The sequence below is a fragment of the Dufourea novaeangliae genome, unplaced genomic scaffold (genome assembly GCF_001272555.1).
Source record: "Dufourea novaeangliae isolate 0120121106 unplaced genomic scaffold, ASM127255v1 scaffold306, whole genome shotgun sequence".
Lineage (NCBI taxonomy): Eukaryota > Metazoa > Arthropoda > Insecta > Hymenoptera > Halictidae > Dufourea > Dufourea novaeangliae.
In genome coordinates, this window is record NW_015374178.1 from 363,286 (window position 1) to 390,143 (window position 26,858).

At 40.5% G+C, this 26,858-nt stretch overlaps 1 protein-coding gene across 1 annotated transcript; it reads right to left on the minus strand.

Annotated features, from left to right (window-relative positions):
- Positions 1-200: 200 nt before the first annotated feature.
- LOC107192087 lies at positions 201-26,858 on the minus strand. Its single transcript, XM_015581281.1, has 26 exons — positions 26,628-26,858; positions 25,606-25,893; positions 22,916-24,616; positions 15,432-15,596; positions 14,468-14,653; positions 14,207-14,383; positions 13,952-14,117; positions 13,187-13,295; positions 12,956-13,082; positions 11,760-11,820; positions 11,574-11,683; positions 11,316-11,491; positions 11,024-11,138; positions 10,744-10,934; positions 10,503-10,659; positions 9,690-9,910; positions 4,805-4,914; positions 3,401-3,591; positions 2,663-3,112; positions 2,064-2,315; positions 1,805-1,921; positions 1,571-1,722; positions 1,296-1,491; positions 1,056-1,204; positions 396-554; positions 201-321 (listed from the first exon to the last, which is right to left on the minus strand). The coding sequence occupies exons 1-26, from the start codon at positions 26,856-26,858 to the stop codon at positions 201-203; spliced, it is 6,078 nt and encodes a 2,025-aa protein (XP_015436767.1).

The following is a 26,858-nucleotide window of genomic DNA, read 5'->3' on the forward strand; positions in this document are numbered from 1 at the left end:
TTTACATACTTCCCACCGATCGAAAATTCCAAAATTGTCCACCGGAAACAAAACGCCGCCGGACGCGAACTAACGTTTCGTTAAATATCACTTCTCGTGAACAAAGCAGTCTTTTTTTGGATCGACGAAATCCGGGACGGCGAAATGACGATCAGAATCATTAATTAATACGATCATCTTCAGCGGAAAGATCGACGTGATTAAAGGTTTTTTAGGGTCTTGTCGATGTGCCTTAACGTCGTTTCCGGTACCGCTTCCGTCAAAGCTTTCTGGAACCCCTCGCAGCGCATTAGACGTCGAAACATTCTTTTCGCGTGGTTTCTAACAAATTATAATACATGAAAGTACACTGTCCGTTCCATTTTTATATCAGTGAAGTGTCAATGGTATTTTACCTGGCGTCCAAATTCCCATCTATCAATAATCTCGCGCCGGTGTTCAGTAGTTTGTCCCTTACATCTCGCGGCAATATCATCGTGTGCTCCGGTCCTATTCGATCGACTATGGAGGCCAATAATCTGGCGGTCGCTGCCCTCACGATAGCGTTCTGATGGCTAGCAGAAAAAATGCAAAATGAATAATCGCGTAAGACTCTTGATTTTAGTTAAAAATGTTCATTTTCTGTAATAATGCACTTCCAATCGTTAAAATCACCAGAACAAGGATTTCCTGACGCGACGTTCACGATTTTATTATGCAAAAGTTCTTTAAAAATGAACAAAAAACAGAAATTCCTTCTTCCACTTAACACACTGAGCGCCATGTAATTGAAATACTTTGGCAACTGGAAGAGTCATTTTACTTTTAATGTTAATTATTCAAATCAAGGTTGGTGGTCACCAATATCTGACACAGCACTGTTTCTTCCAAACTGTTTGCTCTTTTTTCATAACACTTATTGCAAGGTTTTCTAACACTTTTCTAAACAACTATCGCATCCGGCCCGGTTGGCCGTATCGCGCGTGGCTTAAACAGAATGGTCGTCGTAATCAAACCAGTGGCTCAACATGTTAAACGAAAATAAATTAACGATATCATATGATTAAATCGTGTACCCAGCACCACGCTGAACAATCACGCCGATCGTTTTATGAGGGGGAAGATGCTCGATCATGCGATCCAGGGCTGCGTTGCAATCCGCCCGAAGGAATCGATTCGTGTCGGCTGTTCTGTGAAGCAGCGGACCGGCTATATGCTCGAAGTCCTATTCAGCATGAAATACACGAGATTTCGATGAAAATTCCGCGATAAACATAACGGATTAGCTATAGTCGGCGACATGCATGACGAATTACCTGATCTATGCCACGGATTCGCGAACTGAACACGTCACAGGCGGTCGTGCACGCGGTACGAGCGACCTGAGACCGAAGATTCTTTATCTGTTGACCTAAAAGTCGATTCACCGTCGCCGCCACACCAATATCCAGATACTCCGGTTGGTTTTTCGTAACGTGAGACAGAGTCTTCAACCCCTTTATGACGACCTCCCTGAAACGGTTCGAAATAAAAATCGAGAATAATTCTCGTTTACGCAACTTTCGTTTCGATCCGATTTATATTGGTTTACCATTCTTTACTCTCTAGCTCGGTGAAACACTGTTGCACCACAGGTTTCATTTTGTCGGAGGTTCCTCGTCCATTGCTTCGATACCTTCTCGTTGGTCGAGGAACTTTCGATGGCATTCTTCTGGGACGAGCTACCGGTTCTATGGGTTCAGTCTGAAACGAAGGAAAAATGTACTTGTTACGACGATAGAGACTCGATACGATGATATCTTTGATCTTTTAGCTTAGAGATTACCTCGATTTTCAAAATTCCCGGCTCTGTGTTCGTTTCACTGGAGCTGTCTCGACCCTGGCCTTCTTCCGCAGTGTTGCTCTCGTTACTCTCGTTGCTCTCGTTAAACTCACTAACAAACTGCAATGTAACAAAGGGTTTATAGGGTTATTAGAAAAATTTATGGCAACGTTTCAAATCTTTGGCCCCTTCACTAGTGAAATTTTATCGTCGCAATGTTTACGGAGGGAGGATAAATTCTCTGAAAAATTTAGATACTAACTCTACGACCATTCTCGTCGTCATCATTCTCGTCCATTTGAATAGCGATTTCTATACGATTCTCAACGAAATTGGTAACTTCACTGGAATGGGGCTTGGAGGCGATGATGATTGTCGGCGAATCCAACGTTTTCGACTCCCTGCCGGACCGAATCGTCTCCACCGTTTCGAAAGATTCATCGTCGCACTGTACTATGGAAGAAATCAGCCTCTCTTCCGAATCCGGGAGTTCCTTATCGTCTAAATTGAAGCTCTGTAACGAGAAGATATTTGTCTAGTGATATCTGCTTTCAGAAAATTAAGAAATAAATAATTTTATATCATAGACAGTGATTGTAATCATTACGGCTTCTACAACTTTTATTGCAGTATAAAAGTGAAGAAATTGGTAAAATAAATTTGCATATTTCCAAAAGTTTTGGACTGGAAAACAGGGGTAGTAGAAATAACCAGTAATAGACAAACACACGATACAAATGATATTCAAATATACACGCGAACGTGAGTAATCGTCAACCATGAATTTCATCGAAATGAAAACCCATAGAAAAATATTATTACATATTTCTGATATATTGTCGATTTTTTCTGTCAACTAACCAATTTACGCGAACTGCTCCGAGAATTCCGTCTCGGTGACTTCAACGCCTCGAACTCGACCGAATTCCTACTGGGCGGTCGACTTTGTTTTTTTGGACTGCTCGATCGTCTCAATGGCGAAGTTTGTGTTATCGAGATTTCTTGAAACTCTGTGGTTTGCAGACTTTCGCTGGTCAAGATCCGTTCGCCGGATAGAACGGAAACGATCGATCTTAGTCCAGCGCTCATCGTCCCATCTTCCGTCTTCGGGGCCTCGTCGGAACCGCTGCACTCGCTCTCGTCTCGATTTTCTTCATGAAACTCAGTGTAATGCTCTGAATTTCTCGAGCACGAACGACTCTGACGCCTGGACTTCGATTCCTCCTCGCTGCTCCAGCCTTTCGAACCTTCGTCGTCGACAGGAGTGATCGTTGGACCGATCGCGGACTCGATTTTCTTGTCCAACGCAATCTAAAAGATCGATGGAATTTACAGAAACACACCATTCGAGGAGTTGAAATTATTAGGTGCATTAATAGGTAATCCACTATAATTCCAATATGGCGGCAATGGACTTCAGATTCAGAATGTCTTTTCAACCGTCTGGTTAGTTAAAATGGCGGAGGATGATAGGAACACATAAGGAATATTGTTAAAATGGGATGGGTATTTGAATTATTTCGAAACGAATACAGAGTTTCACAAAAAATATAGGACTACTACTTTGTATATCTACGAGTTCTATAGAGAAGAACTTACGATAAAGTCGACCGTGTCCACGCCAGGAGGACTCGACTGACCAGTGATGACGTCGAAAGCCAAGTCCATGTTTGGCCGTTCGGGGCTAGAAGATCTGCTCTCGCTGTCTTCTCTGGTGTCGCGAACATCTTGCCCACTGTTTTGTTCATTATTCTCCAACGCATCCGACGACGACAGTTCCTGATCATCCGCTAAAAGATAAATTAAAGTTCTTTAAGAATCCTATCGACTACGAATGGATTACAAGATGGATTAATATACTATCACTTATTGATACACCTGATACTTCCTTGTCGGGTCTGTCTTGTTAAAATTAACAATAACAATATCGATTCAACTCTACCGCATAGATTTAAAGTCATATTATATGAAAACAGGTAAGTTTAAGTATGTATTATATTAAACCAGAAAAAAAAAGTTACAAGAAGAGGACCAAGAATTACGAATAATATACGAGGTGGAAGTTCAGCTAGATTGTAGGAGGCTGATTAAAATTTACATTAAATCTGAAGATTTAAGCCTAAAGATCCAGATCGAATTGTTTTTAAACGCAGCCCGTACGAGCCTAGGCTTAAACGTTCCGGGCGAAATATTGATTGCATTTGGTCGTAAGCTTTGCACGTTCGCGCGCCCGAGGTTAAGAACCTCGCGCTCCACTTCGTGGTGCTTTCGATCGCGCCACAGCCAGTCCCACAGTTCATTTTCTATCGCGTCAACGATCAAAAATTGGATGAATGATCCGACAACGATCGTCTAAATTCATTCTGTCCAGAATCGATTCTGGTCTATAGGCTAACAGCTGACACGGGATAGTGCAAAGTTTAACGTAACACCGACCACACAAGACAATTGCTCGTCCTTGGGTAATCACTGTCGAGGTTGCATCGGCACTTTGAATAGTTCTAGTAGAATATTCCAAGCGTCCGATTATCTGTTTAGAATAACTTTCTCGTAGGCACAAGTGTCGAAAAATATCAATAATCCCGGTGAAACGAATTGGTCTGACCATAAACTCCCCGTTCTACTTGGATCACGAGCCTATAAGTAGACTGGTGATATTTATGTAAATTTATACCTTTGTGAATTAATAATTCAAAAAAATTGAGTAAAAATTTATTTCTTTTTAATCGACAATATCACTATAGTGGAAATAATGTCAAATCTTTTGTAACGCTTAAATAAGGTTTTTTATTCCATTGTGTTATTTAGATTCGATTGTGCCTTTTTATACAATTAATTATTAAATTAAAATCCTTTAGAATGAGGTTGCTAGAATTCATTTGTGTTAAAGAAGTATGTTTTTATGGCTTGTAGAATTGAACTTTGATAATCCTAGTGTCTCGAGGAATAAACTTAAATATACAATTAATAATAATAATACTGGCAATATTTGATTAAAGATACCTTCAAACTGTGTTTCACATGTGTTCAACGCCTGCACTTGGTATCTTTCCTCCAACAGAAAGTGGTGCTTGTTCTTCTCGTTGTATTCTTCCTCGTTCACCGCTTTATCTCTGAAACGAACAATAAAACAATTAAACATAACCGACTCGCTAATGTCACGTAAACGTCGCCAGAATCACGCATGAAATTGTATCCACGCTATATACCCATACTTTTCACCGTGACATTCAGTCATCACTCTTATAGAACTATATTTCGTGCATAAAATATAGTCTGGGAGAGTGTCGTGTACGTCCGCCATTACTTTCCACGGCTTTGTTGAACTTTAATCCTTTATTTTTTAGTAAAAAAATTTAAAATGTATTATTCAAATTACTTAAAGAACCGCCCCTCAAATTACTGGATTCTTAAAGAATTTCAGATAAACATCTTAGCTCACTTTCTCCATATATGAGTCTTTGTAGGTAGGTACTTACTTTATTTTTTATATGTAGTCTAAAACCACCAATTTCCAAGATTCATCATTAGGATTTTACCATAAAAAAAATAGTTATGCAAACTATAATGCAATAAACCATATAAAAATTCAAGTTACAACCTTATTATTTTTACAAAAACTAGAATTGCATGTATTGTAATTATTCATTGTATTGGTCTTTGCCGTTGAATTCTAAACGAATACTAAAAATTACACGTAAATTTCTCCGCGAACCAGAGAACATACATCGTGTCGTTGCTCGTGTTCAACGTCAACGGGATCACAGGCGTAGTGTTGGCGGTGGTGACGATCGTCGAGATCGTGTCATCCTCATCCGTCGCGACGTCCACGGCGCGTCGGCATCGAAACGCGCAGGGACAATACCGTAGAACAGCGTCCGCGATCTTGTGCTCCTTCCTCCTCGAGTTCGCCGATCGCACGTTGTAATTCCGATCGATCCTGGTACCGTTATGATCGACGTCTTTCGAAACGATCGCGGCATCCTTGGCCTCGTCCGGCCAGGCGCAACACCTGAAGATCATCCTGGCTGTGTTTCATCGATCGTGATCGAAGGTACCCGATTTCCGGCGAATGGCACCGTTTACGGTGAACATTATTTCCGAGCTGTCGACCTCTTTCGTTCTCCTTGGTTCATTTTTATCGCGGCTGATCGAACGGTCTTCCATTGTCGAATGATCTATGGCCTGAAGTCCTTGGTACTCGTCGCGTTTAGACACCTTTGTGTCGCTCTTTTTTCTTCCTGAAGGTTGACGATTAATTCGCGCCAGGTTTAGGTCACTCTTTTCAACAGTTCACCGTATTGTTCTCTCGCGAGGGAGAGAGAATTTAGATTTCACTTTCGCTGCGAAAAACGGCGTAGAATTAAAAAAATAAAAATGAAATTCGGAGTAGAAAATGAAACAATACATATCTTGGATCTTCATAGAAACGAATACTGATTTCGTCGACAAATAGCGGATTGCTTATTGGTGCATCTTATCGGAATGATTGCTTATTGGAAAATCGTTAGCCTCTTGAATTATGCAACCGTATGGTCGCCCGACTAAACGGAACGAACTGATAGGACGAAACAAAAGTAACGATTATTCGACTGAAGTTTCGAATAACAGAATGAAAATAAGAGAATTAAAAGTGTATCGTGAGTGTATGTGTGTATCTTTATGGGCCTTGATAATCTTTACGATGGCTGACGAGAAATGGCGGGAAACGAGCGGGGGCAGCAATAAATTTTCCGTGTCTAGACGTGTATGGAAATGAGAAATTTCTACCCCGAACTTCCAGGGGTTACTGTGCGTTTCTGGATCATCTAAGGTTAACGAGATGATCGATTAACAACCTGTTATGAGACCGACTATAGCTGACGGACTGTAATTTGGACGGTTAGTGTTCCTGAACTTCGCTAACGAGTCATTGCCACGGTGTACTTGAATGGTTTTAAATCAGATATTACCTTTAGAGGACATTTTCAGGGCTTTTTATATTTTCAAGTTAGAACTTTTATATATTTGTGATAGTGTTATAATACTAAAGAATAAACTTCCCCTCTGGAGCCTAAAAATAGGCTCTTTCCATCCTCTAAAGATTATTATTTTGGGTAATTAGGTAGATGCTTCGTGAAAATTTATTCAAACTCTAAATCCTGAACGAAGAATATTCTTTCTGAGAACAACGCAGACTTCCGTGCCTTCAATAATAGACAACTGTATGGATAGATAAAGAGGAAGTACATAATGTTCGGTCACAATATTGCTATTTGATTCCACATACCCTTAGAATCGTTCAAAGCAACCTTGTGATTTCATACATTCCTACAAATACAACACCGAGAAAATTATCTGTAACTACACACTCTGTTTCATCTTCAGAATCGAAAACCCGAGTCGAATAATCGTGTAAGAATATAATACCATGTTAAAATGTGGTCTGATATTTCTAGTTCACAAGAGTAAAACCCTTTCAGTAATATTTCAAAACGATCATTAATGTTCTAGGTACATTTTGTTTGCACAAACCACACCACTCGCGAAAACCAACAGATCGAAGACTAATTCCGATCACTCAGAGGCGTTTCAAGTCGCTCGCAGGTCAGTCTTAGGTAAACACGCCTGCAAAACTTAAATGCAACTAAGCAGAGCCGTTGTGCTCGAACTAGAGACCGAACATTCCTGGTGGTTTTTTATTCGGATGCTTGAAAACATTCCATCATCCTGTGAAACTGTCGTCGCACAAGCATTCATCGGTAAATTGGTGTTTTTTTCTGTTCGAACAGAATTCTCAAAGCTTTTTCGACGATCACTTTTCACGTTCTTAATGGTACTCACGTTTCTTTCGACGGGGGTACAGGTAAATAACGAAAGGGGGTACAAGGGGGTGAGAGCGTGATTGCAACCGCGCGACAAATGACGACGCACGCACGACTGTGCCCCCACGTAGACGTCAGGCGTCCCGACGCTGACCGCTGCCCCTTCCTTCCAGGTAATTCACCCCCTTCCCCATCACCCTCCTCTAACTTTTCCTCTCTCTGTCTTTTCCCTTCTATCCGTGTTTCCACCTGTAACCACGCGATACCATATCGAATGGCTATACACTGACCGTAGCTCGGCCGACCCCTTCTTGGACATCCGAGGGTGGAAATGAACGTAGGCGTATGTATACAGACACGTCCCAGGTGAAAATGACCAGGTGCTATCGACTGTCTCTGGGTTTGTATTCCACGGAGGAATCTCGTGCGATCGACATAAAAAGTAATTTTATTGCCCCTCTGGGTTTTTTATTCTAGAGATTGTATTTCTAGGCTTTAGTTTCGTATGAACTGACAACAAGAATTGTATGGGGGGTGAAAGAAATGTATTTGAAATGGAACCACTTTTCTGTATTTTGTAGATTCTTGGGGAATATAGATTATTAGGTGTACCAGAATTTTTGTTGAACAATAGTTCCCTCCCCCTTTGTAAAATAATAATACTTCAAATTTTAGAATAATGAAATTCAAGAATAATAATAATAATACAATCACTAGCAGTATATTTGTCATAATAACGAACTCGAGCGTGCAAATACTTTTTCTATCACGTCATGAACATTCATTATTATTACTGCATTCAGTTATTATTATTGTAGTATTCAATTATTGCATAAATTATTCTGCGCTAGATACTCGTTGACAATTATTCAAGAGTCCACAAAATGTAATTATAGCCATGTTGTATCACTACGCACGCGACGTTCGTAAATCAAGGAGAACAGAAACGGGACCAAGAATGTTCTCGGCGTATCGCGGCTCGTTTAACCGTTCCATAGAATGGCTTTTTAAACGTACGTCCGTAAATAATCAACATTATTAAGATCAGCTTTCCACGTTGAATTTCATCGACCCTATTTCGAAAAAAAACAACAATTCATCGAAGATAAGGTAAACTGTTTCAAGGTTTGAGAGTACTCGTATTTAAGGACGGCTCAAAGGAGGAACTAATGAGTCACCTTTCGATTCGCGCCATCGAAGAAATCGATCAGGTGAATACACAGAGTGTAATAATTCCAATAAGATAACAATCAGACAGGGGTCAGTCGTCTGGTTCTTGGAAATGTTGCTAAAAGTAATTTTCGTTGAGCAGCGAGCTTCGAAGGTGAAATTACGGGAAAATCTTGCCTCTTGTCACCCTTACAGACCCATAGTTATGAAGTCGTAAAAAATTCATGCCTCCACCCTCTCCATCGTGACGACGGACTATTGGTTGTACGGGAACGGTTACTAATTTTCCAGAAATAAACTAGTAAAGCGGTACAATATTGCTTGTCGGGAGTCAGGAAAAGTGCAATAGCGAGGATGATAATGCCCCCATACAACACACGTTGCGTCACCTGCTGCAGATAACGAGGACCCGTAGGAATACCAAATTACATCCTTCGATTATCTATTCCATTGTTATGTTGTTGCATTAGCTAACACTTAGATAAAATTAAGCCTCGTTCGTCGACGTTTTATACCAATTTTTTTTATTTGTCTGAGATTTATACTCCATCAGAATGTCTCTTTTGATTTAGGACGCCATCACTGATCGCTGTGTGGTGTTGCAAAACCGTTAAGATCGACAGTTGAGAACAACAAAAATACGGAAGAATATTTAAATTTAAAATTGAGGTATACACTGGTTCAATGTAAACGCACCGAAGTACAATTTGTACGTCCAATAATTCCAAAATATACAAATTCAAACGGTGCATTTACATTGAACCAGGGTATATCTCAATTTTAAATTTAAATATTTTCCCACCTTTTTGCGGTTTTCGAGTGTCAACCCTTTCCAGTCCAATCCTAACCGATTTAATAATTTTAAAATTGAATCGAAGAGGCCTTGAAGTACAATGAAAATGAATGTTACTTACATATCGTGCATGGACATCGTGTGCACTTCGTTGGAAGCCATTCTTGGAAACTGTTGTCGACGGTACAACTGGGACGGTGACAACGAGCGCAACCGTCTTCTGTAAGACGCGTTCACGCGTATCGCTGGGAAAAGGTCGCCTGTCTGGGTGTCCGATGAAATTAACTCGACATCGTTCATTTTCTGCGCGGCGGCGTCCTTCGTCCTGCTGTAGAACCTCGGCTGTAACGGCAATACAGATTTTTTTGTTCGTTTCTCCAGGACACGTAAAAATTCGATAAATGGGGGATATACCCTGAAAACCAGTGGTGTACAAATTTCGAGCAAATTACCAACGATAAATGACAAAAGTTATCTAAAAAAAACCATAGCCATCCGTTTGCAAATTGGCAGAAAGTCTTGCAACATGACCTATGTCAAATTAAGGGCAAAACCGGAACAAGATTTGCGCAAGCCACTTTGTTACATATGTTGCTGCCAATTTGCTGCCTATGTTAAATCTTCCATCAAACTTGTAGTCATAACTTTATAACAGCATTTAATGCAGTCTCCATGCATTTGAGTATTTTCGAAGGATCGAGAAATATAAATGACAATACGTATGAAATCAAACGCTTTGTATTTCGTAGAATATCCTACGAACATAAAATGACTTCGATTTACATTTCTTCTGCTTATAATACTGACATGCATGTGTCGCCTGTAATAATAATCCAACAATGAACGCTTCTTGGATTCGGTAGTTCAGAATCGACATGTACATAAGTACGTAATGCGTTAAATGTATATTCGAGAATTGCCACTTGATACCTACTCGGGACAACGTATTGCTATCGTCGATCTCCCCGTCCCTCTGATTAGAATCTAAAAACTTATTGTAAGGCTGTGTCGGTGGTGCCGGAGCCGTTTGCAACGGTCGAAAGGAATTCTCGTCCGCGAATCGACCCTGTCTCCTGTTAACTGTATTGTACCTAGACATTTAAAAAATAGTGTAAATCGATTATTGAATCTTGATTAAATAATTAAATATATATCTATGTGAAAGTAATATGTACATATCGTGCATAATGAACGTTTGTTGTTGAACACCCTTCGGTAACGATGATTGGTGACTTTCGGTGGAATTCGATCGAGTGAAATTCGACGTGTTGTCAGACCTCTTCGAGCCTCTGCCTTTCGCCAGATATTTGCGATATATTCTTGCAGTAACATCCAGGTAATCCTGGCTCGAGTTGTCCGAAAGGTTCTGCAATATTAATTATAATATTAACCATTCTTGATTCAGTGATTATGGAATAAGTGTATTGGAAACATGTTCGATAATTCGGAACTTACACTGTTATCTCTATTTACACTGCTTACAGGCTTTATCGGCGAGAACGTATCGTGACTAGTGTTCGTACTGTTCTCCTGTTGATTCTTCTTTCTTCTGAACATAGTTCCGCAAGATCTGTAAACACGTGTCGCTGTTTTTATGCACTTACGGTATGTACTATTGTCTAGGATTCTATGTAGTTAATAGTTTTGGTAACATTTAATGCATTTTATTTCATTTAGAACCTGGTGGATCCTTCAGTTCATGACCATCCACAATCTAGTAATTCTATTTAATAAAGATTGACATTACCTAACGTTAGCTTCTCGAGAATTCATGTTTTTAGCGTGCTCTACCGCCTCTTTCAATCTCTTTTTCGAATTAATCGATTCCAAACTGATAGATTTATCTAAAGCGTATCCGACTTTTGCTGCCCGATCACGAGGGAACAACACCGGGATTCTGGATTCTGTTTTATCGTCAAGTTCCTAAAATACAGGCTACGTTAAAACAATTCATTATACTCTACGAAAATACCATCAAAAAGATAACATTTCGAATGATAATCACCTGTTGGTCAAAATTTTCTTCGACGATATTCCGGTAATTCTTCGATTCCCTCGACGCGGCCGGAAGTCTCGAACGATTCCTTGAGTTCAAGTCGTAACTGGAGCCTTCACCTAAAACGTAACAAAATCACCGTACATCGTCTATCATCGGTTCATGACAAAGTATAACAAAATCGTAAATGATTACCATTACAATAATTAGTATTAACTTCTCGGGTTGACTCAAGACTCTCTTCGTTCTGAAGGTTCTAAAACAATATTTTTGTTCTCCATTATGCGTATAATCTTGCTTGATATTATACTAATCTTAACTCTCCAATAATATCGTAATGTCAATTACTTAACGTTGCTGTTCCGTGAGCATTACTAACCTTAATCAAGTTGAGTAAGTGTTGTAAATTTAAATGGGACATGACTTCGACCGAATGTCACCGGGAGTGACAATTGCCATCGGTACGAGAACTGTTGCACCACGTGATAAAAATAACTCACGACACATCGAACGAATTTTCTCACACAACATTTATCCAATAAAGCGACTCTACAAAGAATACGAAAAAAAAAACACAAACGGAACGTGTCCCGCCGCACTGCCATGAACCTCGTCATCGAGTTAGGCGACACGATTGATCGTGTGGTTCGAAAATGTAATAATACAAAATACAATAGGGCCTTGTTATTGTTTCGTCGTATAATCATTTGTGTGTATACACGTTTACGGATCGTGAACGATAAACTTTAAGGCATTGCTACTTATGCAACATGCAGCCGCTTATTCAAATCGTCTAAGGAACCGAGTGGAAGTAGGCTCATTGTACAATCGTGATTTGCAGCTTAAAACTGGCTTTCGTATAACGAGATCGCACTTTGCGAGCAACGTCGACCGACCTCGGAACACGCGAGAGAACGTCCAGCCGAGTAGCATAAGCTTGCTCGGTTCGTTAAGCTTGCATTTCGATAGCGGTCTCATCATAATTGTTAATTAGTATTTCAATTCGACAGTAGTGTACGATTGCTATCGATTTAGACCGCGCACCAAATTCCGTTCATTGACATCGGCTGGGTAAAATGAACTGATAAGGGAAGGCCACAACTTGGTAGAGTGTTGAACGAATGAAACGTTAAGAGTAACTTTCGGTTGCGTCGAGGTAATCCAAGAATTACCGGAATATCGTTGAAGAAAACTGTACATTAAAATTTCCAGAATAGTTAGGTACAATGGTCCCTAAATTTTACGTCATGTTCCGTGCAAATTTTTCAGGTCCAAAGTACCCGAATACTATTGTATTATTGCTTTTCTTCAGCTTTTTAGGCACTGTGATACCATTACAAGTAGGAATATTTGTATTTCGTTAATTCTGTTGCATTTTAATGCATCTGTACCTGATTGGGTGTTGGCACCATTTGCCAAACCACCGGATGATCCGTTCTGGATCGCATACCGACTCCAAGGGCCACGAAATTCGGCCTGTCGATCCATGGATTCTCGGAACTCTTTGCATTCTCGCTTCTGAAAAGATTCCACGAACATGATTTAGTATGTACATTAAAATAGAATGTTTTTGCTTTCAGTAAGACGATAAATGAACGAGCTCGCGGTATTCAGGATATTACCTTGCAAGTTTTTCCTTTTCCGTCCTAGTTGCTATAACTTGACCTTTGGTACGACCGATACCAGGTGAAACAGAACCACTTCCGGCCACGATCCAATCGACATCAGGACCTAAGAAAATTTAATCGATCATCGAATAAACGACTAACACTGCCGGGAATTAAATAAAGATCGTTAATCGATTTGAATTTCTATTTATAAGTAGCTAAATAAAGGATTCCACGCTAGATACACATCGATAGCAGTTATAATTAAGTGTCGAGTACACAAATTATTCTCTGTGCAATTGCAACAACTTCATATTTTATATGTCACATTTTTTTTTTTATTTTCCCTTAACCCATAATATTTGCAAACTTTTAACCTGAATTTTAATACAGTGTCGTGAACTTTCTTTAATTTTTCATTCTGACTAACGAAAGTTTAAAGATATTTTAGGTGTAAAACTGAATTAAAACGTTCGCAATGTCAGACAGCAGAAAATTGTGCGTCGTGAGCTTGGCCATGTTGAAGATGTATTTATTGATACGAACACTTTGCAGAAGCACGAAAAGGACAATGACTTTCCAGTGCATGCAGTGGCAGTGAACCGTTAAACCATAAAATATATGTCCATATATTTATACAGACATCCACAATTACGCTAATTATCATCTACTGCAACTCAAACTGCGATATGAAAGTGAAGCAAAGAAAAATTCATTCTTCTGAAGCTGTACGATCGAATACATCGATATTTAATGAGTATTAACAAATGGACGATTTACCAGTAGCTATTTGGACAGTGGGCGAAATTTGCAAACCGTACATAACGAGGCCGTCCGCGGAGACCAACGGCAACGACTTCCGGGCGAGGCGAGCCCGAATAGCAGCGACCATCGCCTCGCCATCGTGATGTCCCCCCGACGCTCGTTTTCCAGCAGCCAGTACTTCCTGCAAGTATCAAATAATACTACCAATAGTTTTTTAAAAATAAAAAAGGGTAACAATTACTATATGGAACACTAAATAAGATTAGATACCTCCGATTCATATATCTGTGCTAAAACAGCCAAAGTGTCCAGTGCAGCCTGTCGTACCCTGCGTCGTCTGTCCCTGACCATTTTGGCCACCTTGTTGGCCACCGTGTCCACTTTGAATTCCGTGCTTGGGAACGTCACCAACGAGAAGATTAACAGTTGCAAAGTGTTTTCTCTTGTCTGCGGTAAAAATTATTGAAATCCGTTAATGGAATACATTTCGAAAGTAAGTGTAATAGGAATTTTTTCAAATGATCGTCAAACCTTTGCGTTTCTGGCGTTCAGACACTGCGGCTGCAGAAGCTGCTCCAACAAAAGGGTGGGTCTGAGCCGGAGCATCGTTAAACGAGCCAATTGAGCGGCGCAAGGTCCACCTTGCCTCGCCAAACCCCAGGCCAATTGCGGTAACCGTTCCTTCAAAGACTCTTCGCTGACGCCGGTTATGACCACCTAATCGGACCCAAGTAATTTGCTTTTTATTCGTCGTGAATTGTGTACCAGATTTTTTTTAATTTCATTCCCCTCGCCACGAGACCGTCGTAAACCTCGATTTGAAATATTCGCGTGAGAGGTGTTCATAAGGGTCGGAATTTATTAGCATTTCATAGGAATGCCTGGGATTCCGAGGCAGAGGGTTTGGGTGTTCCGGGGAGCTCCGTGATACGAAGTGATCTGGAGTTGTTCTCGTGGAGTTATAAGGTCTGTAATGTTCAGAATCTCTTGGCGATTCGAAATCTCTAGAGACTTCTGGTATCCTCATTCGTGGAATTTTTGGGATTCTTTTTCAGAAATTCCTTGAAAATTCGAGGATGTCTTACTTACTGAGGATTTTGAGGATTCCTGAAACATTTCGGATTCCTAGGACTTTTGGAACACATAAGATTTCTAGCACTCTTGGGACACTTAAAATTCCTAGGTAGAACAAGCTCATTAAAATATTTCCAGATTCCCCAAATATTTCCAGCCTTTCGAAATGCTCAATTCTCTTTAGATCGTTTGAAAGGTTGAAAAATTAACTTTTTAATAAACAAATAATGATACACAATGATAACGTAATGCGTACAAGCATGATATTATGTTAACTAGCTTCGGTGTTTCTCAGGTAGTAACATAACAGCAATAGAACTTGATTGTACAGAAAATAATATACACTTATAGAATTATTGTGTACCGGCAAGTTAGTATTTAGATTGATCTAGGGGCGCGAATTTACGAGTCGCAGATTTACCTTTGCCACCGCCAGACCAGCAGCAGCTACTCGACAGCTCCTTTCACAGCCCAGCACTGCATGTAAAAGAGATCCTAATCGTGGCTCTATCGCGATCAGCGCAGAAGACGTTCGTAAAGCCGATGCCACTCGTTCCAAGCCCCTAACACGAGCTCGCCAATCCTCCTGAAATTGGATCAAATTGCAGTTAATGAAATACAGATTAGGGGAAATTACTGAAACACATGCCTACAATCCATCAGACTGAACAATTGTCTTGAATAACGTACGTGGAAAACTTTTCTTTGTTATATAAAATGTTGTCTCTTTTTATTAATACTTTAGTTCACAATTTTATTAGTCATTATTCACAACTTATTGAAATAATTTTATGAGCACTATAGTAGTGTTTCGCAATACGAAAATTATGCTTTTTTGTTGTACAAATAGTTAACAAAGAACCCGTAAGAATAATTTTATATAATTTCGAAGTTGTTAATGAATATACAAATTTAGAAAATTTTTTTATAGAAAGTATCATTTAAACGTAATTGTAGTTTAGTCAAGAATCCCAGTCGTCGAGCCAACATTATCGATCGTTGCAGCAAGTCGGAATGCAATGGCACCGTGTAACATCTGCATTCACTTTCGGAATCGTATTCTATTTACACGGAAATGGTCAATATTATTGACTTTTCATAATTTCAATGAATTTGCGGTAAACCTGCAACGCCACGTGTCGTTGTGAAACTCCATGAAAAGCGGAGTAAGTATTTTTCACTCGAATTATATCGTCTCGTAATTCGAAACTATAGTGGAATATAACCACCGATCTGAGTACCAAAAAACACATTTACGGATTCAGAAAAAAATACATGGGACCAGTCACTGCTACATGTAATATCAATCTCATTCCACGTCATCGAGCGAAATTATTTTGATTCGTGGATATCACGAGTTCGAAGACGTCTCGGTGGAATCCAGTCGATTTCTCGGAGGGGTTGTAAAACGAGGGGTGGGGGATTGAAATCGCAAGGGGATTAGCATAAACACGGCAAGGAAGGTTCACTGGACCGACTCGGCACGCAACACCTTCTCCTAATTATTTTCTTGTTACAGGGCGCGGCGCGCCGCGCGTTTCCACCACCGCGGCTATTTCGATATGCATAATGTTCCGCGGAGAAATCTCGCAGTCGTTTTTCATCCGCGGAATATTCATAGTGACCGTTGTTATTTCAACCGCGGCGCCGCTACCACCACTGCCACGTGGAAAACGAAACACAGCATGCATTATTCAGCCCCCTGCGTTTCACTGCCACCGAGGATACTACCCCCGAGGAAGGAGGAGAAGGGAAATATCTTCTGGAAGTGTGATCAATCTACTTTAATCAGCCGACGCGTGTTGCCGTGGATGTCTTTGAAAAGTTCACGCGGACGTTGAAAAAGACGATGACGCGGATTAAAAGGTTGGATCGATGCGTATTCCGTTTCACCGGGGAACAGTCTCGCCGAGGTTTCCGACCCTAGGGTGGTACTCGAGTCAGCCGGGTGAAACTTGACCACCCTTGACCGATAATGAGTGACACTGACGATTGATGATAGTCGTCGATGGTAATCGATCGCTGTAACTGATCGTTGGTGATCGCTTGTCGATTATGAGTGATGAGTTAGTGGATAAAAGAAAGGTATTATTCAGTATTATAGTACTGAGTAGTAGAGTAGTATTGAGTGGTGGAATAGAACTGGAGTAGAACTGAGTACTGAAGTAATACTAATTAGTGGAGTAGTATTGAATAGTGGAGTAGTACTGAGTAGTGGAGAAGTACTGAATAGTAAAGTAGTACTCAATAGTAGAGTAGTACTAACTACTAAGTAGTACTGAATAGCACTGGGTGGTACTGAGTGGTACTGAGTAGTACTGTGTAGTACTAAGTAGTAGAGTAGTACAGAGTAGACTGTAATTCGTTACTAATACCATACTATACTGTACGGTATAGTACAGTCGTATGTACTCAGTAGTACTAAATTAGCTCAGTTATTTTCTTTTTTTTTATACTCTTTATACCTTCGTATCTCTGCACAACAATCCTCTTTCATAACTCTTGTCGCCTTAATAAAGCTAGAATTATGCACCCCGTTGGTGGATTCAACACCTGACTAATAATAATTAATTGACAAAAAAAGTCAACCCGAAGTTTTCACCGTTGAAACATTTATGTATTCCTGTGCGAAAACGTGCCACGATACGGGATTTCTTTCACGTTATAAAAGCGCGGCTTATGCGACGTGCACGGAATCGATATCCGTGATGCTATTCAGTTTTATAGTTTTTATTCTGCATATACCTGCACACCGCGCGACATTCATGGAGTGGCATAGAGTGGCCTTGAACTTCCGCTGAATGAAAGGAAGACACGATTTCACGGCCGACAGACGTTTGACGTGTTTTCGTGGTAACAATAAACCCTTTCGTAACTTCACTATCCTTTTTCTTCCCAATAGTGAATTTAACTGGTCGGAGGTGAGTATGAAACAGTGTTTGTACCTGAAGTATGTACCATAAGATTATATATTCCAATAAAAACACATTTCAGAATTAAAATCACGCAACATTCAAGATTAAAAATTCCAGATTTGTAAATTTTCAAAGATTATCAAATGCCAGTAGAGAACTGCTTTTCTTCAGCAAACGATGTCACTGACACGCCTGAAACGAAGCGAATTAGTATGCACAAGAGTCTCTAGGCTTCTTTCCTCAAATACCTCCTGAACTGTATCCAGGAACGGCTATAGTCAATCGAATCAGATAACTTTTATCTACATGTTAGTGCAAACACAGTTGTAACGAACCATCGCAAATATTTATCCGACCCATATCACGTATGGATCAACTTCTTCTCGTGCCCAGAACATTATCTACAGTACAGTGCATTTATATTCGGAACACTGTAGCAAAATCATATTGCGATTAAACGACTACGAACGAGCAAAAATTAATTAAATTCCAGAAACTGAATTTCAATAAATTTTCGTATGAGGCTTCTTGCCACGGGTTTCGAGCATTCTAGATCCATCACTGTCGAGATACAACAGGAAACCGGTCAGTCAGTGTCTGGCCAGAAGGAAGAACGAATATTTACCCGGTTCTTCCAGCGAATTCACATTTTTTTTCGCGGACTACAAAGTCAAAGTGCACGTTTCGCAAAAAATCTCGCGGAATGCTGTTTCTCGAAAGAAATACGCATGCTATTTTGTCGGTGATATAACGTTTTCTGTCAGGTTTACGGATAAACAGGCGTGAAGATGTTTAGAAATCGGAGAAGAATCGTTCAGATTTTGAAATCTATTATTGGTTGTTTGTTATTCTTTGTTATTATAAAATTGACTGTTCACGATGTTGGCGAAGAGAACAAAACAGCGCCCAAATTCGAAGAACTGAAGAAATTAATGGTAAGTACGTAAATCGAAGTGTTAAATTTAAAATGTTCGAGAAAATTTGCGACAAGTCAACTGTATCATAATTTTGTATGATTTTATCATTTTTTTTATCCTCGAATAATTTAGATCGAGGCTGAGATTGATAATTTCAAACGGCTATTGACGGTAAGAGACACCTGTCGGAAATACAATCTAGGAAAGCACAGAGAACCTGATAAACCTTCAGCTTTCAAGCATCCACCTGCGCCTCAATATACTGTTTTTTATATAGCTAGGTTTGTAACGAAATTTGTTGAAAGCTCCGCTAGTCGTATGAGATCAAATTAATCTGCGTACAAAAATGTATTTGCACGCTTGAGTATCTTATGATAAATAAGTATATTGATCGCGATAAAAAAATATACTATACTAGGAAACGTATGTATTCATACAATCCAAGAATCTATATAATTGTTTCAAAGAAGTGCTTGCGTGTAAATATTTTTTTACTCACTGTACTTTCCTGTAACTGTTGTATTTTATTGATTTAAGCCTTGTGCTCTTTTCGCTTCAATTTCAATTGAATTTTAATTCGATTTTAATTCAATTTCATTTCAATTTCAATTCAATACAATTTCAATTCGATTTGAAATTATTTTTAATTTAATTTTAATTCAATTTTAATTCAATATTAATTCTTGGTAGTGTCAATAATCAATGGTGTTAAAAAAAAAGTTATTTCAACCACAAAGAGTCGATAGCATAATTACGTCAGTTTGGTGAACTAGCGGTCAATGCTTTAATTAGTTGCGTGTCCGCGCCATTATTTGTCGCATAGATCGCATAATCTATCATACTGTCCGATTTACAAAGCCGGCAGCACGACATGGATTTACAATTTGTGTCTTCTAATGAACGTGCCCGTGGAGGAGCTGAACAGTGGAAAGGAGCAGATATCGACCATCGCGAGAAGAGTGATACCGGAAATCGAGTATCCAGAAGCCGACAAGGTGAAGATAAATGAATCGTTCGTTCGTAAATCGCGAATCTGTTAGATTTTCTTCATAACAACGACAATGAAACTAATATCTAATCTTTGTACTAAAGACCTTACGAACATCAATTAACAGATCCTATACTCTGTTTACAATACCTCCGTTAAACAAAACATTGTTTTTAACTTTGAAAATATCCATTTTTTTCAATGTTTATGAGGGACTGAAAACCTTTTGCACCTTCCCACAAATGCTCTGAAGCATTTCCGAGTATGTCGCACTCATCGAGACATTACTGTATCTACCTTAAAAGTTATGAAATATTTTTTTATATCACTCTGTGTGAACATTGCCACCCAAGCCACGAGTCAACGTACCCCTGTTTCCATTCGACGAACAGAATTTCTCGATGCTCGATCGAATCTTTCGGTGTAACGAGATCTAACACGGTGGGGGGGGGGGTAAAACCTGATGTAGGCGCTGATGTTAACGAAGAAACTGCTGGTGGTAAGGCACCCATTTGAGAGATTGCTGAGCGCATATCGCGATAAGCTGGAGAACTCCGTGGCTGGAAGGGAACACGGGACACTGCACTTTTATCGGAAATACGGCGGCAAGATCGTTCGAAAGTACCGCGGTAAGTCACGGCAAATGTATCGACCGGCGATATTCCTTACAAGTCGAGCACTGGGCTAATAGTGAGTTTTTTCTTATATATTTATCATTTCTTTCTTATATATATATATATATTATTATGTATAGACAAGAACTTCAAGAGACCACGGGATGATCAAGTGATCAGACAACAGGATCTTCCCCAGCCGGCTGGGATCGAACCCACTTTTCGAGAATTCGTCCAGTATCTGATCAGTACAGATTTGGGCAGCTACGGAGACGACCATTGGATGCCTTACTATCTTTTCTGTACACCATGCATCGTTCATTATGATATAGTCGCGAAGGTATGATCAAGAAGAATTCACTTTGATGATGAAGTCCAGAGGAATAACTGAAACTATCGAAAGTCAATTTGACTTCCCTAGAAAAGAACGTTAATAGCGTTTAAAAATAGTGGATTACCTGTAGTAGTAATGCCATACTGAACGTTTTACATGTATGATGTATAAGAATTTCTCGAATTAGTTGCTCATCCGAGATCAGATAAACAAACGTGGCACGTTTCGTGCCTTCTTATACTGGCCGGGAGATTTTTTTGCACGGGCAGCTTCGTTCACATTTGTAATGTTTCGCAGGTCGAAACGTTGTGGCGGGACCAGATTTACGCGATCCATAAATTAGGCCTGCAAGAGGTAATTAAGCCAAGATGGCGACACAACGGGGGTTACTCGAATGCATCGAGGATATATTTCAGTCAGCTTAGCCGAGATATGGTTGAAAAACTGTATGATAAATTCAAGCTGGACTTCGAGCTTTTCGATTATTCGCCGGACGATTATTATCAATACAGTTCCGTGTGGAATTCTTCAATAAATTAATATTCGTATTGATTTTAGAAAAATTAAAATTGTCTTACTACTACCATGACTTCCTGTATTATTCCTGCCAAGATATATATATACAAGACCAGAACAAACTATTACACACTCACAGATATGAAAAAAATATATATATGATACTAATATTTTATTTCGTAATTTAGAATACGTAGTCATATGGCAACAGTGGCAAAGAAAAGGTTAAACCCACAGCAATAACATTTCCTTTTTTCTCAATCGCAATGGTAACGTCCTCGAGTAACGAACCTCTAATTGGTCTCCGACAGAGATGGGCAAATTCATTATATAGATAAAGAGTTTCGAATAACGGATAAAAGATAAAAAAGCACTTCGTCACTTTCAATCGTTTAAACGTGAAAACTCCAATTTTTATAACAAAATATTACTTCTTCTTAAATGAATCAACATTTGGCAAACAATTATTTAATCTCATTAACTAAGTTTAAAGCTCAGAATGATGCCCTTAGATACTGTTGCTTTTCACTGTATATTATTCGAATAAAATTGTGCCCAACTCTGGTCTCCGAGCACTGTGCAAACGTAAAGACTGTAAAATAACAATTTGAAAGCGTGAACACAGGCCAGTCTGAATTTAGACGTCCAACCTGATCGACAAGGGACACTGACCACCCAACACCCTGTCACTCTATTCCTCCCACGACTCCCCTGATTAACGCGACTCGCGGAAGGGGTGTAGAGACGACTTTAGGACAGATCGTTCTGATACACATTAACCAGGGGGGTGGGAAACTAGGTCAATCGATTTCGTCGGGCGAAAGTTCGTCGCGTGGCGTAACGTGATTTAAACTCCATCAATTAGGAGTACGTACCACGCTTATCGGGCCGACAACACGTTTCTTTGTTTTTGCCCCTGGCGGGGGCCCTTCCGGCCATTTCCGTGCCTGAGTGTTCGATGTGTGTATTCGGCAGGAAAAATTTAGAACGGCAGACTCCAGCTTTCAGGACGCCTCTAGTCGTCGTTTAACTGGAGAAATATTTTATGAGCAAGCAGATCGCTATCTAACATCCCCAGCCGTTTACGATTCCTCCTGTTTAAGCACTGATCGATACCCGATTGAATTAATAGGGAAATAAAGCAATCTAATTGATGCCTTCAATGGTAACGCTCTATTCACAACTACCTGTTTAAACAGTGCTATGCACATTTTGTATTATTTTTTTACTGAATTAATGTAGTATTTTTATATAGTTTATAAGTATTTGGTATGGGGTCACGTGTGACCCGGTCATCGGCTTTCACATTCGTTATACGTGGGTTCGTTATACGTTAAAATGGATTCAACAAACAGGAATATTATTCGTTTTCTTTGCGTCAAGGTGAAATACTAGTTTGCTAATATTAATATTTAGCTTGTAAAGCAAATGTACAATTGAGATAAGTACACGAATTCCTTTTATTTCTGGGGAATTATTGATGATAAAGTAAGTCTGGAGACTGCAGACATCAAAAAAATCATAGGGCAAGGGGTTAATATCCACTGGACGATCCTTGCAAAGTTTTCCGTCCCAAAAAAAAATACTATAAAGTTGATCAACAGATTAAAATATAACTCACTTTATTGTGCAAATCCTCCAGTACCTCCTGGTCGACCAATCCCAAATCTTCCCAGCTGGGTTCCTCCGAAACGTTCTCCAACTCGCCAGTAGCACGAACAGCATTCCCCCCATTTTTCTCAATCGTACTCGCCACCGTCTTATCGCGATCACCTTCCGTCGTTCGTTCACCGTTTACATTGTCCTCCTTCGTCGCACCATTCATCCCATTATCCTCTAAAACCTCATTTTCATTAAACGACCAATCATTCGCGGTAGATTGTCCAACTTGATCGTGACCATATTCCGTCTCATCGTCTTCCACCAGAGAACCAAAAAAGTGATCGATTTTCTGAACACTTTCAACAAATGGAACTTTCTCATCAACGATCTTCTTCTGATCGTTTTCAACAACTTTATTATGAGAACCGTTTTTCCTCTCTCGATAATTCCTCTCTTCCTTCATTTCCTTTTTATTCCTACCTGAAGAATCCTCCGATTCACGAGAAATCTTCGAAGTATTCCCCGCGATCTCTGATACCACAATTTCGTTCTGTTCCTCGTCCCTGTTCTCTGAATTTATCCAATTATTCACAGCCAACATCCCAATACTTTGACCACTTTGAACCAACTTCACCTCTTCTTTCCTCGCTTCCTCTATCTCTTCGGTAATCGCGAATACCCTCGAAGGATTCTCGTTATCCCTATTCAGTTCCGAGGCATCCTTATCCTCCAGTCGGTTCACGTTCCTCCTTCTCCTAGATTCAGCTGATCTAACCACTACAGGACTGCTGGTCCTAGCCAGAATACTCTTCTTAGGACTGAGCTCCGCGTTGTGCGTATAAATTTCCCTTTTGGGACTGCTGGACACCGATCTAGCAGCTCTCCTCGGTTTACCAACCTCCCTGCGAGGACTACAAGGCTGAGAAGACGGTCTGTTCAATGTATTAGGCATCTTAGTCGCCGGAGAAACCGGAACTGGAATCCTAGTTTTAGGCGTTGCTTCAATAGACTCAGTCTCATCGCTATCAGGGGTCCTCAATTTCACCACTTCACCCCCAAAATGGACCCTCCTCGGTGTCTTCCGTCGATCAGGCGACGAATCCTTGTTCTCCGCTTCATTCCTCACGTCGGTGCCGCTCTCGTCGTCCTGTTCATTCTCACTGTCCTCCTTTTCCTCCAAGATGGTCATCGTGATTGCAGTTTCCTCGTTGAACTTAATCTCCGTCTCCAGTACCACTCTTGCCGCCGGCATGGCGCTGTTGTTTACTTCGTCCTCTTCCTCAACGATACCGGAAGTGTCGCTGTCGCTTTCCTCCCACTTGCGATGTTCCAGATCTTTCCCAGTCTTCTCGATACTCCTGTCATCGGCGTTGTTCGCCTTCTTCTGGGGTTTCTTGCCGGACTTTATATTGTAGATCTTCGACAGTATCTCGATGTTACGTTTCAGCTTATTGTCGTAGTCCTCGAGGTAGCCCTCGAAGTCCTCGACGCCAACAGCGTCGCGGATCTTCATCAACGATTTCAGTACAGCCTCCTGATGCGGCACCTGGGCCAGTCGCGAGGCCAGCGCGATTGTCGCGTCTTTCACCAGTTTGGTGCTCGGTAAGGAGCTGCTCGAAGATGGGAACAGAAGAGATGGCACACTGAGGATCACACCTGTGGTGACGTTCGTCTGAAAGGAGTCCCGCACTTCTGATCGGTTCAGACCATCCTGAAGAATCTGAAATGGAAAAAAAGTACCGTAGCCAGCCCTCCGTCGATGCGATTGCGTTTTACGATCGATGGATCGGACAGTGGGGGAGAGTGAGGTGCAAGGTCACAGCATGCTCGCGCATTACCTGACCTGAGTTCGAGATAATTGCAAATTGGGAACGACGGTTTGTTGACGGAACGGTTATGCGTGATAATAATTTTAGCGCTGACCTTGAGAACGTGAATTTCTTGATCGAACACACTTTGTCTGTGTATATTGCTGGTATAACAACGTAATTTCAATGGAAATTATCTGCTTGTACCCTCGCGAGCGAACTCGGTTTCTGCTAGGGGAAAAAGTGGTGTAAGGGAAAGACCTCCTACGGCGGTAGGAGGGCCTTACCCATATATTGTTTTTCCTTTAGAGGAAGTCGAGTTGACTCGTCAAGGTATGTTTCGTAAAATGTACCGGTAAATGTAATTAACCCCAATTTCGAATCATTCTATGCAGGGTGTTTGTTTTACTTTTTAACGATGTCTGGTGAGGAACTGAAGTTATCGAAAATATGTTCTTACTAATTTCCTTAGGACTACTTAATAATTCCTTTTTAGAGAATTTTCGTTTAGATTTTTCTTATTTTTGATACCTTCAGTCCCTTACAGGATATTCCATTGGATGCAATTTAACCCTAGATCACTGAACCATCGTAAAAATTACGATCTTGAATTCGTGATTTTGAGAAATACTACAGTACATTATTACCATCAATTTTGTTAACGTGTGTCCAGATTCTACTGAATAATTACAGTCTTAATTTTTCATTATTTTTCGGTCTGAATATCCCAATAACGTAGATCTCCATTTCAATGAAAACAATATTTTCCTAAAGTATCACGTGCTTTCTTTCAGTCGTAATTTTCACAAATGATTAGTAATAACGCAAGTCACAGGATAGTTTAGTGATCTAGGGTTAAAAGAGACCCAACACCCTGTGTCTATCAAGCAAACCTTCTTACTCGTTTGATCGTATTCTCTCTGTCGCGGCTGTGAATCAGAAAAACCCTTAGGGCGTCCAGGGCGCCTTTACGAACAGCGGGAGCTGGGTGGCCCAAATTATTGACCAGCTCCGGCACCACTGGTTGCATGACCTTGTCCACGATGTCAGCGTTCAAAGTCGGCAGCACGTCTATGAGCACGCGAAGAGCGTGCTGACGCACCTCCCATTCCGGATCACGCAGTCTCTCCGATATCTCCAGGAACGTCAGACGGGTGTCGACCTCGTTTGGGAACTTTCGTGTTCGTACCTGCGGGAGCAAAATTCGAAAGATGTTAAGGGGCTATGCTAGTGTGACGGTTTCAGAAAATCGGTTTTTTTTTTGCAATTTGCAACAATTTTTTGAGGAAGAGGAAGGTGTTTTATATGGCCCGGAATAGGTGATTAGCTGTAAGTATGAAACATTTCTCTTTTTATGCTCTAAAACAGTACTTGAAGCTTTGATCGCGTTTTTCTCGAAGCTACTTTTTCTTTATCGGCGGCCATGATAACTTAAAAACTAATGAATTGATTTAGTTCAAACTTGGCATACCTGTTCATCAGATGTGTCATTCTAGCCCGTACCACGAGTTTTTCGATATATTAAAAATTACAAATTTGCGGGTTAAAAAACCAGCCATTTTTTCTCCCCTAAAGTTTGAAAAATGTGACTCAATACACTCTGAAGTCAAGATATGCGATTACGCCTTTCGATCTAAGATTTCAGCTTGACGCTCGGAGGCGTCAGGTGAAAATTTCCAGGTACCCGATTTCACGTTTCAAGTTCCCAAGATATATAAATTTCTAACGGAAAAAAGTAATCTGGGGCACGAAAATTGATCTTTAATTCCTAAAAATGACCTATTTGCGTGGGCTCTAGACCACCCCTCAAGAAAACGCTGAATAACTAAGTAAATACTATGGAATAGTGATGGAACCTCCCGTTAAGAGAATACTTAAATACTAATGGTAGTTCAGTGGAACAGGTGGGGTAAGTATACGAACCACGTGTTCCCAGAGCGGGGTGAGCTGTATAGGTTGTCCGTTCGGCGAGGTCAATGTCATCTTTCGAGGATGTCGCTGACGATGACCTCGGCGTGACGGACTCTCGGGTGTCGTGTAGAGATCGAAGGGTGACAGCTGGGCTGGAAGGGGCGAGGAATCCTTCTGGGGCTGCAGAGGCCCCGTGTTCGTCGATCCTGTCATAGATGACGAGAACTCGAAGCACTCGGACAT

Excerpts from the sequence above, each read along its gene's own strand:
- LOC107192087 (XM_015581281.1), bottom strand. The coding sequence starts at position 26,858 with ATGTCCGAGTGCTTCGAGTTCTCGTCATCTATGACAGGATCGACGAAC. Across the intron at positions 11,821-12,955 it reads TGGTGCCAACACCCAATCAG|AACCTTCAGAACGAAGAGAG; the intron begins GTACAGATGCAT and ends ATATTGTTTTAG. Across the intron at positions 555-1,055 it reads ATTGTTCAGCGTGGTGCTGG|CCATCAGAACGCTATCGTGA; the intron begins GTACACGATTTA and ends TTTTTCTGCTAG.